The following is an 18383-nucleotide window of genomic DNA, read 5'->3' as shown; positions in this document are numbered from 1 at the left end:
AAACATTAATTTGATTTAACCAGCTGTTCTTAAGATTTACTTTCCATGCTCCATAGGAACAATTAAGATTCCGGTTTCATTACTACCAGTTTGAGCATGAAATTCGTTTACAAATTTGCTGATTCATTTACTACAGGACAATAAAAAGTAACACAACAGGCCCATCAAAAAAATATATTTTTTTTATCACAGCGATTTTAGATACAGAGGCTCTATTTATTTCGCGTTCCCAAAAAATCGCTTGGTATATTGAAACTAAACACTCGGAAACATTCAATACTGTTCGTCTGATGGGTTCCGTTGCGGGTGCATCGCCCTTTTTTCAAATAATATGCTATGTTGTGCTTGGGAAAGAAAAACCCGCGGAAACACATACCATCAAAGAGCCCTGAAAAAATAATGGCAAAATTTGACATTTGACTCGTCATATTAGCGTCCTAAAAAATATTTGGAATTCGCGTCGGAAAAGGTTTGACTAAATATTTAATTTTATGTTCCGGAAAAGAAAAGCGGTGGTGATTTGAGTGATATACTTCGTCATAATGCTTGGTATGTTATTTTAGTTCTCGTAATTTTTGGGGTGTACACTTTCTATTCATTGCCCATCGTTTATCTAAAGTTGGCAGTTTATAAATTATAATAATCAGTATCAGGAAATTTATAATTATGTTTCTACTATCTTTAATATTTTCAACAACCTGTATAAGCTTTTAAAAATATCAATAATGATCAACAGCTCCGGGAAAATACTGGCAGAACTCACGGTTCGGGTGCACTTTTTTCGATTGTGCAAATTTATTATTCTTTCTGTGACGGTCCATTTCAAACCTACTATCGTTAGTTTGGCTAGTTAATATGTTCGTTTTTTGTTTGTTGTGATGAAAATTGATGGAGGTCATTTTAAACCTGATCAAGAAAAGAATTTGCTAGCTACCTCAATACAGAAAGTAAATTCAGTGAATCATGTTTTTTATAATTTAATTCATAGTATGCTAGCCATCGTTCTAAATCTGCATGCAAAGAACGCTACTAACCCAGAAATCGCTAAAATCATACCATCAACAAAACCAAAGACCAAAGTGTATCCAAATAATGGCAACTGTCATGTCAATCTAAAATTCTAAACATTCATTTGATACGGGTATTCGTGATACGTATTCAAAATTTCAGTGAACGGAGAATATGTCGAACAAATTTAAATTTTTCACTCATATTTACAAGCTATCACAAACAGCTGTAAGGCACATAATTTGTATATGTGTGTGCATATCATCGATAATAGATCATTCTGGTTGAAAACATCCCGGATAGAAATGTACAATAGCATTTACTCTACAAACAAGCATAAAACAATAGATATGGTTTTTACTGTTTCAACATTGTTTGATGCAGAGTTCTCGCAGTTAACAACATTTCCAGTAACAATAAACTTTAGTGTCTATTGAAAAAAGGATACAGTAGAGATAAATAAAAAAACCATTTTTACTGGAAAAGTCGATTTTACATTGAAATTTATAGTAGAAACGTTAAAGTTTATTGTTTCTGTATTGTAGCATAATATTGGACTTTACTGTAAATTTTTGTAAAATTACTGTACTGTCACAATGAAAATTATGGTTTTGTATAAAGACTAATAAGATTTTCGATTTATTGACACCGGTGTAGTGGAGTGCACTGAAACTGCACCGTTTTTGCACTTTCTAGCAGAAGTGCAGAAAACTGGGTATGTTCCATTGACACTTCTGCTAGAAAGTGCAAAAACAGTGCACTCCACTACACCGGTGTCAATCAATCGAAAACCCCATAAAATAACAAAGAGACGCCATGTTTCGTTTGGAATTCCAATTTAACTGTCAATGTCATTCCAAACGAACAAGAGAGTTGTCAATCGAAACTGTTTAGCATTATGTGGAAATGGGTTTAAGAAAGTATTGTTATCTAATCCATTAAAATTGCTCAATGTTTTGAAGATAAAAGCTACATCCTCAAACCAAATGTGTTAAAATACCATCGTGTTAGGAAACGCTAACGTGAAAATGGCATGGTTTGATGAGAGGACGAAATTCAGCATGAGGATTACGAATATCGTTCCGTTATTGTTCTGATTCAGCGAAACAAAGCAAAGCTCTCTTGTTTCTTGCAAACTCACAAGACAGGAACAAGACTTCAACCATGCCTCTTTTTGTTGTGAACCCGCTTGCAATCGAATAAACCGCAATTGGCCTTGTTCTAATGTGGTTTTGCTGCTGCGAAATTCCATTCCAGATAAAACCATGTTTTAGCTGGTCGAGAAACTCAGATTTCAGAAGTCGCAGTAGATTTTTATTTTGGCTAAAAGAAATAAACGGAATAACAACATAAGTTTTGTGAGGCTTGCACATTTGCAGTGTTTCTTATGACCCGTAGCTTGGTTGCTAGTTGAATTGTTTTCACTGAATTAAGATGGCGTCTCTTTGTTATTCTAGCCTCGTTTTGTACATTTCTACTCGGGATACTATTATTTTATCTAAATTCGAATTCTTGACTAAATTTCCGCAAAGTAGATTTTTTTTAAATGAGTAAGACTGCTCTATCTAAGGCTACATGTCATTTTAAAGACAGTTATTGCCACGATTTTGAACACTTATACCTGTTTTTATTCGGAAGAAACTTAATACTTTTTGAGGCCATTCATTGCGTAAGGCAAAATTTGCCTGTAATTGGCTTCCCGATCCCCTATGTAATAAACTATCAGCCCACCCTATCCGCCTAACAAACTCAAAAAAAAATTCAGTTAAGATATTAGTTAACGCCATTTTGAGCCAGCGAAACTGTCAAATTTTGAGCCAACCGATACAAATCAGCCATTATTTGGTAGCACTAGTGCCTTTAACCTAGTTAAGCTCAGCCGGAATGCTGGCTGGTTCTAATTCGTATTCCGGCTCCAGTGAAAGGTTTCGAATTTGTCTGTGTTTTCCTCCACACATCTCTGATTACCTGCTAAGAACGGTTGGTTTCAAAATCGTCAAATGAAGGACGCTCGTAGGGCCAATTTGGACAACGTCCAAATAACCGTTCAACAAACGTCCATCGGTGGACCCGTGTTGAACGATTTTGAAACAATTTTTTGGACGCCTCAGTGGGTAGTAGGATAGCTAGTTCTAGCTTACTCCCCCTCCCCCATATGTAAAATCTTGTCAAATTTCCTTCATCCTAAAAGTGTTACTTAATTTATGAATGGTTCCTTTTTCGTATTTAGCGTTGTATTGAAAAATAAGTAAAATAAAAAAAATCGTCTATAGTGGTGTACCAGATAAATGGGTAAAACAGGCATGAACCGTTAGTTGGAACACATATTAACAGACGTAACATTAAAAAATAACGCACTTAAGATCACATGCGTGGATCACCATTGGATACGTTTGGCCCCACCCGCTGTCGATTCATGCAATCACAATTCATTGATAGCTTTTTTTTCCACCTCTGGTAAAGTATACTAAAAATTAAGTTAAATTGGTCTAAATATGAAATAACCTCAAACGGCTCAAAAATACCTTATTCAAGGAGCTCTACTGCATCGAATCTCTCGTTTTGTTTTTGACAACACTAATAAGTGCGAATAAGACAAAAACTCAAAAGTACCTAAATTTAAGTTAAAAGAATCTTGTCTTTGGATTGCTTTATTTTTCTTCTGTGCGGACAAACACGGTATTCAGAGGGCTCCTAATGTAGTGGGTAAAGAATCAAGTTTTTAATTCGCTTAATTGTTAGTATTGAACCTCTAGCATAGTTGCAATCTCGGTGGCCACACTGACCTTTTGTTTTATACAGTCATGTTTTCCTCGTTGTCATACCCGCAGATCGATCGTTTTCCGAGACCTCGTTTTTCAAATAGACGGACAAGATAACTCAAAAACTACTCAACAGATTGACTTGAATTAAGTTAATAGTTTTGTTTTTGTGATTCTGAAATGGGCCTATATTTTTTATGGGTTAATACACTGTAAAACAATTTTTCGAAGAGGCGCCTCCAGGGAGTCATTGTCGCTCGTTCTATTTTTAGTATTTTACAATGAAATTTTGAGAAAATATTGTTCAATCGTGGCATTATTATATGAAAATTGGATAAATATACTAACACTCTCTGTATCGCCAAAACGATTTTTTTTAAATAAATCATTTTACCGAATTAACCCTCCCACCTGCTTAACAAAGAGTTTAAACATTTTTTAACACATTTGAGTATTGAACATAGAAAAATATGACAAATTGAAGCTTGAAATGGTTTGAAATCATTGCGAGCTTGTCTCTCAAAAAATTGTTTTTAATATTACCAAGTTCTTAAAAATAAATTTGATACATCCGAGTCTAAAGAAAAATAAAACAAAATCTAAGATTTGCTTGCTTTATAAAAAATATACACTTCAGAAAATTATAAAAAGTAAAGTAAAATATCGGTATTTTGTGGCTTTTGTACCCAAAATGGGATAATATTCAAAAAAAGTATAACAAATTTGAACACTTGAATTTAGTTTCTTGTACTATTTGAATCACAAAATTTCTAAGTCTATGTTAACAATTTTCTCTGAATGTGAATTAAGAAGTATCATGTAATGCTCTATTCAAGCAAATTCTAGTTCATTCGAGATATGTAAAGCAATCCTGTTACAGATATTCCCAACATCAATTTAATTGATTTTTCGTTTTTTTCTGAGTTAATCTACCGTTGATGCACCTAATATTATACATCTCATATCATTGTACACTTTCTTATAAGCATTACCATAATCCATACGCAATAAAGTTAATAAAAAAATGAACTGTAGCATAAGTTTTGTGCACCTATCACTAGTATGTTTGTTCCTCAAAAAGATAATTCATTCGCGATAAATAAACAAAGTTATCAACCCATGTTAAATCGACAATATTTTTATCGTCTTATATATTTCCACGAAAAGATAACTTGCTCCTAAAATTTTTATTCCACTGACTAATGTTCAAGTGAATCGGCAATATAGGTAATATTCAAGTACATTCAGGTATACTTATTATGAATCGTATTTACAATTTACCCAAATATCTAATGCGTAATGTTTGGAATTAGGCTTAAGAACTTGTGCTTAATTCAGTGCATTTGTAGCATTTGTCGCTGGGAAGCATATGAATCGACACTCTTGATCGTCAAATTGTCAGGCAGAATTAATCCATCCGTTCTCAAATTGTATTCCGAATCGAAAGTTCATAATAATAATCGTTCTTTAATGCCCATTAAAGCATTAGAGTACCATATTGAAAAACAGTAAGCCGAGAAAAACGCTGTACAAGATTTACATTTTCATTGATTCATTCATTATGGATGGGACAACCATGTTATGGTATTTTTTTCTCGATAGTTTCTAAACAAACCAAGTAATCTTATTTACTTACCTTACCGTTCAGGCTAGAGCCTTGTTGTCTCTTGCTGTTTGCAGAAGCCGTCTCCACTCCACTCGGTCCATTGCTGCATGTCGCCAGCCTCGCAGTCTTCGAAGGGTCCGCAGGTCGTCCTCTATCTGGTCGATCCACCGTGCTCACTGTGCGCCCCGTCTTCTCTTCCTCTCATGTATTTTGTCTTCAAAACGTTGATGGCAAGTCCAATCCTGCTGGCTTCAGCTTTCAGTCTGATGTACGTTTCCGACATCGCCTCAAAGTTCCGTGCCATTATGTCAATTTTCAATGTCGTCGGCGAAGCCAAGAAGCTGGACGGATTGTAACTGGACACATTACCCGATCCATCGTCGCTTTGACTGATCGTGTTAGCTTATCTAAAAAACTGTACTCGTGCATTATCTGCCATAGCTGATCTCGATCGATTGTGTCGTATGCCGATTTGAAATCGATGAACAAATGATGTGTGGGCACGTTTTATTCGCGGCACTTCTGCAGAATCTGCCGAATCGCGAATATTTGGTCCGTGGTGGCGCGGGAACCCATGAATCCCGCTTGGTAGTGCCCCACGAACTCCCTTGCAAATGGTGACAATCGGCGACAATGAATTTGGGAGAGGACCTTGTAGGCGGCGTTAGGTAGTGCGATCGCGCGGTAGTTGCAGCAGTCCAACTTATCACCCTTTTTGTAGATTGGGCAAACGACACCTTCCATCCACTCCTTCGGAAGAATCTCCTCCTCCCAAATATTGGCGATTACCCAGTGTAGCGCTCTCGGTAGTATTTCACCACCGTATTTTAATAGTTCGCTGGGTAGTTGATCTACACCGGCAGCTTTGTTGTTTTTCAGCCGACCGATCTCCTCCTTGACTTCTTGGAGATCAGGGGCTGACAGCCTATCGTCTTCTGCGCGTGCTCCAAGATCCGTTGCCATGTTCCGCCTTCGTCATCTGCTGCTTCACCGTTGAGGTGCTCGTCATAGTACTGCTTCCACCTCTCAATCACCTCACACTCGTTCGTAGGAAGGTAATCTTATTTATGCGTTGTGATTCAGAATACATTACATACAGTATAATCCAACAGATAACTCATTTTCGACAAAAATTTTATGGGCAGTTTCGATATCAACCAAATATATCACGCCGGATCCATAATGTATTAACATAGGAACGGGCAGATATGGAAGAACCGAAAAGTAAGTTGCATCATTTAGCACGTAATCCGTCATTAATGGTGTTATGACAATAAAAATACGTCACGCTGAAAAGGTCAAAATTGTAGCACAATTTGAAAGCTATTGTTCGTTCGTATTGTATTAATGACCTATATTTCTTAGTAATTTAATGAACAAACATGCGCAAAGCTAGGCACGATGCGCGCAATGCAGGTAACATAACGAATTAGCTTTTAAAATAAATATTTTATAGCCCATGGTTACCAAATTGGCTTATTGCAAATTAGGGACACGTTGAATGAAATGTTAAAGCCTAATGCACTTAGAACTCGGGAAGTTTATTAATTTTGTAGCAGTGGTCGGAGTTGGTCAGTTTTATCAGCAAATGTGCGAAAATACGCGTGTTTCAGTGGTGAAAGTTTCGTTTTGATACGATCAGCAAAACGTTGTGCTAGATGAAAAACGTCGAAAACCGGTTTCAGCAGGCTCCCGTTTTTTTTAACTACAGTACTAGGTCTCCGTCAGAATCAAGCTTGTTTTCGACGATAAATTTACCCAGAAATTGATGAAACTTCAAGGAATTTACAGCTGCGGTCTCAAAACCAAACTTTTCATGAAAACGATGGATACGAGCTCTGTAACCACTAGTGCTTGTAGAAATTTGTACTATCATTAAGGCTCACAAAGGCCCAGTGAAACTCTGGCTTGATTTGGCACGCTTCCACTACAGTCGAGAGGTGCTACTACCTTGGAACCGTTGTTTTTGGGGCAATTATCAAGCGAAAATTGAAGAAAACATCATCCAAAACCTTTTTAAAACTTCACGTATCGAGGCAACACTTTCATCACTGAAACACGTATATTTTTCAAAAAAAAATATGTCGCAACATTCTAAATCTGACCACTACATGTGCTACTATAGAATAAATAGTGATTCCAAATTTTAAGTGATTTGGACTTTATTCGTTTTTTAGTAAAAGAATTTTTGGTTGTTATGAGTTGCGAAGGGTATGCATGTAACTTTCTTGAGAAAAACCAAAAGGAGGAAATGGCCCATTAAAATGACGAATTGAGTCATTAAATGAAGAATCAATTTCCTACATAAACCGATAGAGCTCATATTTCTGAATATAATAATATATACAGTAAAATTCCGTTTTTGGCACGTTCCGTTTTTGGCATGCTCCATTTTGGGCAACAAAAAAGTTCCGTTTTTGGCAACATTATTTTTGTTCATAGTAAATCTTTTGAAAAATGCTCAATAATCATTTTGTTCTAATAATGGATATCGCTTTTGACTTTATTTCCAAACATATGAGTCATATTTACTATATTTTATGGGGACGAGCATAGCGAATAAAGTTAAATTTGTTGATTTTTTTCTATTATTTCATTCCATATCACATAATCTTATATAATTAATGTTCTTGTAACATTTATGAATTCACAAATTGAAAATAAAAGGTAAGATTCAATTTTTGGCACGGTTCCAGTTTTGGAACTAAAAAAAAATTGTTGCCAAAAACGGAATCCTACTGTAATTGAATTTCATAAATATGTTTTATTTGTTACAAAGCGAAAAAAAAAGTTCGATTACGTATCTTTAAGTTCAACTACATCGGAAAAAAATAAAAACAGCATATAGTTTTATGACCCAACTAACATGAACAAACATTTTCTGAAATATGTTTAGGTTTAAGACTAAAATGAAGGTCATTTAAAGTAAAATAAAGGGCTCTTCGCAAACCCGTCGAAATTAAGGACATACCCTAATAAACATCTTATGATTCAAGAGACTACCCGGATAGAATTTTACAATAACATTTACCCTACAAACAATCATAAAACAATAAATATTATAGTTATTACTGTTTCAACATTGTTCGATGCCAAGTTCTCACAGTAGATTTACAATAAAATTTCATGTACCAATAAATTTCACTGTTCAGCAAAAAACTGATACAGTGCATTCACATTAAATTTTACTGTTTTCGAGAAAAAAATGTATGGAGAAAAATTGATTTTTTTAATGTTAAGATGCATAACCACCCCCCCTTTTCACTGTAAAAGTCTATTTTACATTGAAATTTACTGTAAAACCGTTAAAGTTTATTGTTTTTATATTGTAGCATAACACTAAAACTTACTGTAAATTATTGTAAAATTACTTTACTGTCACAGTGAAAGTCATGATTTTGTTACTGTACATTTTTATTCGGGTAACGACCTATTCAGCGTACACACAGAAAAAAAATGTTAGTAAAAATAAGAGTTTTTCACTCTTAGCAAAAAACATCTAACGCATACTCTTAGTTTGAATATAATACTTTTATTTTGATTACCAATCTTCATTAGCTTAAAAGGAAATCTTTTATTTTGATTGCTATTTTTGATTAATTTAAAAGTTTTACTTTCAATCTGACAGTAGGCGTTGGTTGTTTTTGCTAAGAGTGGAACACTCTTACTTTTACCAATATTTTTTTTCTGTGTGTATCATCCAAACAATATGTGGAATCGTTGCACTATATGGGTTAAAGTTCGTGTATAATATTTTTTTTATTAGGGCATGCTTTAAATTAAGTAAGATTGGTAATCCTACTAATACTTTTCAAGCTGACATTTTTTATAAATAAATGCCATAAAAATGAATTTTAAGGATGGGTAACGCATTTTACAATATTTTACAGCGAAACAAACATTTTCTCAACTGCGCAGAGTATGGTGCTTACTCGGAACATGTCGAAAACTTTGTGAATCATTTCTCGACAAACATATGATTACGGCCTAAAAGCCAACTGTCAAAATCCACTTTGAATGGAAATTCCGGAAAAACCGTTACACGCCAATCACAGACGTTGATAATAAACGAAAGAGAAAAGTTTTCTCTTTCATAAACTGTTGTGAACTGTGTTCGACTAGTAACGGTTTGTCTGGAATTTCCATTCAAAGTGAATTTTGACAGTTGGTTTTTAGGCCGTAATCATATGTTTGTCGAGATTTGTTCAACCTATTCTGAAGCATCTATTCAACCAATATTTTTTAAAAGGACTCCTTCCGAGAATAAATTACACTATGTGACACAAAATTTCTCGAAAATTAATTTTGTGACTATTTTAATGTGACCCCCAAATCTCCTAAACAATCTATGCTGGTAAACATTCAACATAAAGTCAACATCCCCCGGCAATGCTCACTAACACCCGGCAACAATGTATGCTGGTGTGCTTTCGTTGCGACTGTTTTGTGTATGTTTGAAATCAAAAGCTCACCGCTAGCGATCCGCCATTTTGTTCCTGAGCGCATCGGCTATCTTCGTCGTTTTTTACCGCGGACGCTCTGCTCGGGCTGTCATTCTGACAGCTTATGTTGCATTGTGTGGAAGGCTTTTTGTTATTCCTCCGCTTAGTTCGTCACATTTTTGACAGCTCTTTAGCGTTTGGTGGAAAAAGTAAAAATTTTCAAAGTTGGTTATATAGGTCGAAAGCCGACTTGTGTTGTGTAAAAAATAGTGCCAGTTTGTGGATAAGAAGAGCGAAGCAAGCGATAGACAGTTTCTAATAAAATTTCAATGGAAGTTTGCTGGTAGAAGGCATCGAAATATTTGCTCGATTGGAGCAATTTTGCCTAGTGGTGAAGTGCGTGTAAGGCAGAGAAAACTTAGCAAGCCTAGTGTTTTCTGCTGCCACAATATTGCTACGAGTTCAGGCGAAAACCGTAAAATTTTTCAAGTCGAAATCAAAATAGCACAATTTTTCGACACACCAGTAGTTTAAAAACCGTCAAGATTGAGGAAATAGAAGAAATCGTGGAGACTGAGGAAGTAATCCTCTCTCCAGATGAAATGCAACATGAGTACGAAATTACATCGGTTCCGATAGAAGCAACTCCTGTGAAGCGAACCGACATTCGTGACTTGGCCCGTGAAGCCAATTTCCAAGCAAAGCTGTTGCAACAAGAAAATGAAGGTACGTTATTCTCAAACTACGAGAATTATATTATTTGTTCTCTGTTCGTAAACAAGAATCTATCAACACCTATTGCATAATTTGTCAGATAATTCGGATCTGAAATTGAACTTCTCTGATGTCAGTCAAACGTCAAGCTTTATCGCAGTGGATAATCGTTACTTGTTTCGTGGCTATGGTAATGTTTTAGGAAACTTTCAATGCTTATTACAGACCAAATTAGTTCTCCAACATATTCCCAGTGCATTCAAAGAGTTTACAATCGAAATAATTGGACTTTTTTCAGTTATTTATAAAAGCGAAAATATCGGACGTTTTTGACAGATTTCTTGACATCTCAATTTTTCAACATGGCGACGCATGAAAACGTTGCGTTATTTTTATTTTACTTGCGTTGGAGATTTAAGTTAATTTGCAGAAGGAAAATAGCTTGCCTTTTTCATATAGTATTAATTCTACTACTCGAACCATGTGAATGCATTAAATCATTCAGCTGAGAATAAAGTTAGTAAAATCGCATTTGTAATTTTTGGTTCTATCGCAGAAACCAGTCTCAAAGCTGTCATTTTTTCATGCATTGGTAGTGGTGCTCTTTACATCATTTGGATGCACAGAAAAACTGACGCACGCAAACCGTGCTGCCAGACATCACGAATTTGTGAAAAAAATTCAAGATTGTCGTTGAACTGCACTGATAAAATTTGCTATATTGATTCTATTAATTTCACACATATTTTTGAAGCAGAATACTTCTAACGTTTCAAGATAGGAGTCCCGTTTCAAAATTTTCTGCCGATTTTTTTGCGATTTGAAGCAGCACATAAAAATTATCTGTCACACAAATATCACGTGAAAACTATTGAAATTCAGGTGACGAACATCAAAATTATAAAAGTTTGTTACATAGAAATTTGTTTCATAGCAGATTTCACATCAAATGTATGTGTCATTAATACAATTTATATTTTTGGCACATTTTTGTGCATATGCATATTATGTGTATGGAATACATAAAATAAAAGTTTGAATTTTTAGCAGTGTGTTATTGTAATTGATCCATAAATAATTTTCAAAACAATTTTTAATTGATTTCCTAAGAAGATGCAAACAGGTTCTTGATTGGAACTGTCTTATTTGACAACGGTTTAAGCCTAGGAGCAAACCATTTTGATGCATTCCCGAAATTAACGGCATTATATGTATTTTAATCCATCAAAACATAAAAATCAGAATGCGTTACGTTTTGTGTATAAGACGTTAAAGCCTTGCAAGTCCTGCGTCCATAAAAAATCAGCGGAAGACGTTTGTTGGACAAACTTTTCCGAGGGAGTGCAAATTTGAAGAAAAATTTGTAATGAAGAATTGGGAAGAATAGAATTTATTTCTAATTGGGAAAGAGTTTTTCCCAATTAGAAATAAATTTGTTGCAAATTAATAGAATGATCTACCTCTAGGTTTTCAGGCGCATGGGTTACAGCTAGTTTAGAAATATTTTTTTATGAATTGAATGAATAAGGCCACACCTTCGCTCTCTTGACCCCCTATCCATCCTGGCTCGATCGATGTATGTAACTAAGAGTTTTATGCATTGTTCAATCGCCAAATTACTCAATTTCTTAAAATAATTTGTATTAACCGTTTTACGCATATCAGGTGACAAATATTGGTCTAATAGTATTTTAGTTTTTGTATGGTGCTACACCGGTGTAGTGCAAAAAAGGAAATGCGTTCGTACTTCCGATTAAAGTATAAGAGCATGCTCAGGAGTGTTTCAGTTCTAGATTCATAATTTTGACAGTTCTATAACATACAACTAAAAAAAAATTAAAGCCAGAGCTTGCTGTCCAGCGCTGTGTGTCCTTACTTCTGTGAACGTTTTCAACGTAGAATCGCCAATAGGCTAGCTCGAAATTAATTGTAAATAAACCATATTTTAAAATATTGATTTTTGAATTGAAATCGGAATCTCAGTGTATTTTATAGCGTTTTAGCTTTTACCTGGTGCTACACTGGTGTTGCGCCAAAAAATAAAAAGAGACAGACTGATTACACCCAAGTTTGAATGAGTGTAGCTCCGACTACACCGGTGTAATGCACTATCAAAAACGAAAACGACATTAGAATTAGCTTTAAATTCCTTGTAATCAATATAATAATTATAAATTTGGTTTTAAATTCCATCATCAAATATGGCTGAATTGGCAACACAGTGCTTTCAGTTTAACACTGCTTAAATTTTGACTTTTCTCCTTTCATATTTTGCTATACATTTTCATGTATTGATTATATTCCCATTATATTACTTCTGCAATGGTGTGTGTGTGCAGTAGTAAGGAACACACATACATTGTTGATCTAATGTTTTTTCTGTATTTCCTTTTTGATATTCCATTCAGTTTTCGTTATGATAAACGCACACAACCGACACATCCATCGAGCGCCGCCTTTCCACTTACCAAACTTTCGCCAGTTGTCAAAATTAGGTTTACACTTGGTTAGAGAGCTTTTATGCTCTTACGTGACGGCTTGTCAGAGACAAAGCTTTGATCGGCGTAATATTGAATGTGTCAGAAGTGTTGTGTACGTTGCAGAGATGCCAGATTTGCAGACAAGTCTGCAAATTGGCAGACTTTTAATTTAAACTGCAGATTTTTTTGATGACGCAGATATTTGCAGATTTTTTAGTTTGGTTGCAGATATTTGCAGATTTTTTAGTTTGGTTGCAGATATTTACAGATTTTTGAATATAAAGGCTTTTGGTTACACTAGCTTTCCTGACATTTTTTGTTCTTCCCAGACTTTTAAAATTATTATTGCAGACATTTGAAAAAAGTACCTGGCATCTCTGGTACGTTGTGTAGCGTTCTGTCAAATTACTCATACAGCGCCAAATTACTCATGTAACAGCGGGTGTTGGATGAAGTTCGATCAAATTGCAGCAATGTCGAATGGTGAGAATTGACATGTTATTGTTTATATTATTATTTCCATTCGAAACAATTCCATGAAGTGTTTTGTTTTTTACATGTTGCTACACCGGTGAAATGTAAAAAGTGATAAAGCTTACGAATTCAAAGTTTATTGAGTGTAGTGTGTGTTACACTTACTTTTTGATTATTTTTGAAGTACGCTAGAAATACCATGACAATCCTATTCAAATGCCCACTTCCATGAATTTCCGTACAGTGTGTACAAAATATGCCATAAATTTACGATTGAACGAAATGTATAATAGAGGCTTACTTGTCGATCATTGAAAAGTAAATTGAATGAAAAAGATTTAGTAAACAGTGGCAGCTGCATGAAAGCAATTTATGATGAAAGCATATTTTTTAATCTGGTGTATTCTGTTGCAGCTCAAGAGCTCAACTTTCAACCGGCCTCTAGTGCGGAAGATACGGAGGGATCAGACCAGGAGCATGCCATGGGCGAACATAATTTTAGTACCGAGCACGAAGGCGAACATATGGACATGGAAGGTGTCAGTCCGAACACACAGTCCGCAATCCGAAAACGCCGCGGTAACTTACCAAAGCATTCGGTGAAGATTCTCAAACGGTGGTTGTACGAACATCGATACAATGCGTATCCGAGTGATGCGGAGAAGGTGACGCTATCGCAGGAGGCAAATCTTACGGTGCTCCAGGTAACCTTATTTTTAAATACAATATTTTCCAAATTAAGTATACTTAAAGTATGATTTGTGTTACCTAGGTTTGCAACTGGTTTATAAACGCACGACGTCGTATTCTACCGGAGATGATTAGGCGGGAGGGTCACGATCCTTTGCATTACACTATCTCACGACGGGGTAAAAAGCTTAACAATCAACTGGCCAACATGATGCCAAATCCTATTTCTATGAGTCCTGCTTCCGAAGTCATCGTTGGCGCAACCGAGGAAATCATCGAAGAGGAAGAAGTCATTGAGGAAGGTGTACCCAATATAATTACTTCTAGCATTGGACAGCAGTACGTGCAAACTCCTAGTGGATTGGTGAAGGTCGAAGAGGACGTAGACTTTGAGGACCACATTATCTATCGGTAAGTTTTGTAACGCTTTACATGAACTTTCAATAAGTGTTTAACTCCGCACACTACTAACCAAATGCATTTTAAAGCTATTCCTATAATATCCATTCCTATCGAGCCCAACAACCCGTTTTTCAATCCGCTCCCAAGAAAGCAAGAAAACAAAAACGCAAGAAATCTCAAGCCTTTGTCAAGCACGAAAATAAATCCAAAAGGTCATATTCATATTTGACAATTACATCCTTTTGCTTATACGGCAATCTGCTAATGATGAGTGTTTTAATTCTGTCTTCACAGGTCAGACGAAAGCAATATCGAATATGAATATCCGGAAGAGGAGGAGGAGGAAGAGTTACAAACGGAACAAACCGAATGGGACGGCATCATCCGATACGCCAATGATAAAGATGATGAAATTCCTGAAGAGTAAGTTTGAATAAGTACAATATACTCAAGTTTCAAACAAGTTTTTTGTTTGTCTCTTGTTCAGAATCACCGAAGAGGAAGTGATCGCCTCCGACAGTCCCGTAAATGAGTTCTTCACCACGACCCACACCAACGTCATTCACCAACCACAATTGCCACAAACGCCGAGCACAACCAACACAGTCGGTAGGTAGAGTATTAAACTTGGAGAAGCATTTCGTAATTAATTATTTATTTTTACGAATACAATAGAAAAGCCAAAGATTATCAAAACAACACAAGTCTTCAGCAATCCAGGTACTATTACCAATGCCGATTCGGATGCGAATGCTTCTACTGACGTTTGATTTTTCTATAGCAATTCGACCAATATCTTTCCAACTTAAACATATTATATCTTTTCTTGTTTCCAGTTCCCGCTGGACTAACAAGGTTGCAGGTTGTGTCCAGTACGATCAACACCGTATCAAGTCCAGTTGTAACGACTGTTAAACCTATGGGTACCACCATTCTTACGACACCGTTAACGATTGGCAAGGGGACGACGATTAAGAAGATTTTCACTACACCGGTGACGGAAACGAGCGCTAAACCCGTAACTCCGACAACAGTAACAGCTGTGCTAACGACGGCTAACTCCAACACCAATATCAATAATAATAACAACAACAGCAGTAATAACAACACCCAAAACAATTCTCAACACACGACGACCGCCGTCAAAGTTAAAGGTGAGTGAGGAATACCAACTTGCGTTGCATTGTGAAACCTCTACAACTTAATCATCCTCCCAGGTGTTATTCGCGACGACAAGGATCAGTTTAAATGTCTCTACTTATTGGTGGAAACCGCCGTGGCTGTTCGTCAGCGGGAAAAAGAACAGGATGACGTGCACGTTCTCGGCAATTAAACACAAGTAAAGTAAGGTCATCTAATTCAGAGCACCCTTCCCTTCCTTCCCATTACCCCGTACACAACAAACGACAAAACACCCGTAACACGACGTCGTTGTTTAAGCAGATTAGAAAAAAATTCGTTATTTTTTCTATAAAACAAATATAGAAAGCGAAACAAAACATTGATGAGAATTTTACTACACTATGTAAGGACAGATTTAAGCTAGGTGATAATATGAGGTAAAATCGCGCACTCTGAGAAAACACTCATAACAAACACACGATTTAGCAAACTGCTGAATAGAGCAACACCTGTATATACATGGACTATACACATTTATTCTTAAACGTACGACTAATGCAGAAAAGGATCATAAATGATGAGAAAAAAACTACTATTAAAGATTAATTATTACTACTAGTTAGTAAGACGGTAGAGAGCACACAGAAAGCAAACGCGTTTTATGATTTTGACTGCAAGTTATTAACAAACAACACATTTGTCTACTCTATTTTATATGTCGTAATATAGTTTATTACAACGCATAATTTTCTAACAGGCAAGAAAAAACGTGAAAATTTAATTGTTTCGAATAGAGAACAAAGAACATTAGAAATCATCTAAAATTGAAACTAAAGCGTTTTGCGATGTCACTTGAGACGAAATCGGATGAATGCAGTTTACGCTAAGGGTAAAAGTTAACGGTAATCCTCTTCCATATTCTGCGTTAGTGTTTCATTTTACGATGGTGTTTCAGAAACTGGTATTTTGTTTTTCATTCATATAGATATTAGCGCATATTGATTGCAGATCGGGACGATGTAAAAGCGATATTAATGCTTCCATTTGTTTGGGCTTATGGAAGTTTAAAACAGGAACTCTGTGCACTGTGCTAACCCGACGTTAACCATTCATGCGACGAGATCGATTCATATTTTAGTCATTCACCAGTAAGTGTGTCCTATTTAATCGAGTCAGCTTTAGCCAACTTCTTAGGATTTTCTGCGGTTCAAACCTTCACGATTTTTCCTGCTTCTGTTTTTATATACTTATTTATCATTTTCTTGTTCTGTCGAGAAGGAAGCAAGGAAATAATTTCGGTACAGTTAGAAGAAAAAAAGAAAACAACTCTCATTATTAAGTACGTTTTATAAATAAATGTAAAAACTCTATTATATAGAAATAATCAAAAACAATTTAAATAAAAATCCTTACGGAAAAAATTAAAAACAATTCAAACTTTTTCTTTACTTTGATGCCATTCTATATGATTCAATGGTTCTATCACATTCGCCCGAATGACATTCGCCCGAAAGTCATTTACCCGAATGACGTTCGCCCGAAAACCATTTACCAGAATGGACCATTTACCCGAATGTCATTAACCCGAATGGACCATTTGCCCGAATGCCATCAACCCGAATGGACCACTCGCCCGAATGTCATTAACCCGAATACCACATTCACTCAAGCATAAGCATATAAAATCGGTAAATGTCTAGTTCAGTGACTTTAGTGATAAAAGTCCGAGTTTAATGCGGTTTTTTGCCAAAAGGATGTATTTTAACCTAAATAAACCAAATCCGAGCGGGAAATCTTTAACCAAAGTTTGATAAACTCAACAATAACAAGTGAGCTTATACAGTGGAGCTAGTGTGATGCGGCTTGGCCGCATATCCGAGGCCAAGGATCCGAAGCGGCGCAAAGCCGCTGAGGTTCCGTTGGATGAGGCGTTGATCCACCCGTCGCCGGAGTTATAAGCAAACCTGTGATCCTCTTGTTTGCCCGGTTTACTCAAACATAGGGGCTATAGCTAGTTTAAAGCCGACTGAGCGGCAGCGAAGTCGGACAGTGCACCAGAAAGCGATGTGGCGTAGCCACATTAGTCAACCGTACACTGACCAATGTGGCTATGCACATCGCTTTTAGGTGTACTATCCAACGTCACTGAGGTTCTGTTGCCAACGCCATAAATGCTCTTCAGGTGCAAACTGATGCATATAGGACGCAGTTGTCAGCTCGAGCGGTGAAATCTTGTGATAAACCGGACAAAATAATAAGAAATCTTTCGGAAACACCATCGATCGAGGTAAATATAGGGTGATGAGCCTATTTGCGCCATGTTTCTATTATCACCCTACCCATTTGAAGCCGTTGGTTAGAGCAGTGTCTGCCATCTTTGTTCAACGCATTGATTCAAATGGTAGCGCAACAATAGGGGCACTCAATTTGAGTTTTCTTTGTGCTCAAACACGAGAATCTCACTGTTTTCAACACATTTGTGTTATTATATTGGTTCTTAAAAACAAAGCAAAGCGGTTGATGTCAATTTTTACGCATTCCATTGATTGTAAGGCAAGAAATTACCGAATTAGTGAGGCACCTTGCTTAGTATGGTGAAAATAGGCTCATCACCCTATATTAAGATGTTCCGTTAACGAATTGAATCAATTAAATTAGTAATTATATCTTGCATGGTGGAAGT

At 36.1% G+C, this 18383-nt stretch overlaps 1 protein-coding gene across 5 annotated transcripts; it reads left to right on the top strand.

Moving 5' to 3' along the window:
- The first annotated feature begins 392 nt into the window (after window positions 1-392).
- Window positions 393-17131, top strand: LOC131688643 (transcription initiation factor TFIID subunit 1-like). Of its 5 annotated transcripts, XR_009305270.1 has the most exons (9): window positions 9931-10544; window positions 13901-14190; window positions 14259-14587; window positions 14873-15001; window positions 15066-15187; window positions 15254-15298; window positions 15415-15732; window positions 15796-16602; window positions 16686-17131. XR_009305270.1 is itself a non-coding variant. In XM_058973055.1 (8 exons), the coding sequence occupies exons 1-8, from the start codon at window positions 543-545 to the stop codon at window positions 15909-15911; spliced, it is 1356 nt and encodes a 451-aa protein (XP_058829038.1). In that variant the 5' UTR covers window positions 393-542; the 3' UTR covers window positions 15912-17131. The 5 variants fall into 5 exon arrangements, 4 of the variants coding, with proteins under 4 accessions (XP_058829038.1, XP_058829035.1, XP_058829036.1 ...); XM_058973055.1 differs by lacking the exon at window positions 9931-10544 and adding an exon at window positions 393-549 and having other exon boundaries at window positions 15796-17131; XM_058973052.1 differs by having other exon boundaries at window positions 15796-17131.
- The last annotated feature ends 1252 nt before the right edge of the window (window positions 17132-18383 follow it).

The sequence above is a fragment of the Topomyia yanbarensis genome, chromosome 3 (genome assembly GCF_030247195.1).
Source record: "Topomyia yanbarensis strain Yona2022 chromosome 3, ASM3024719v1, whole genome shotgun sequence".
NCBI classification, from domain to species: domain Eukaryota; kingdom Metazoa; phylum Arthropoda; class Insecta; order Diptera; family Culicidae; genus Topomyia; species Topomyia yanbarensis.
Note: the sequence above shows the minus strand (reverse complement) of the source record. Positions and strands in the feature narration are given on the sequence as shown.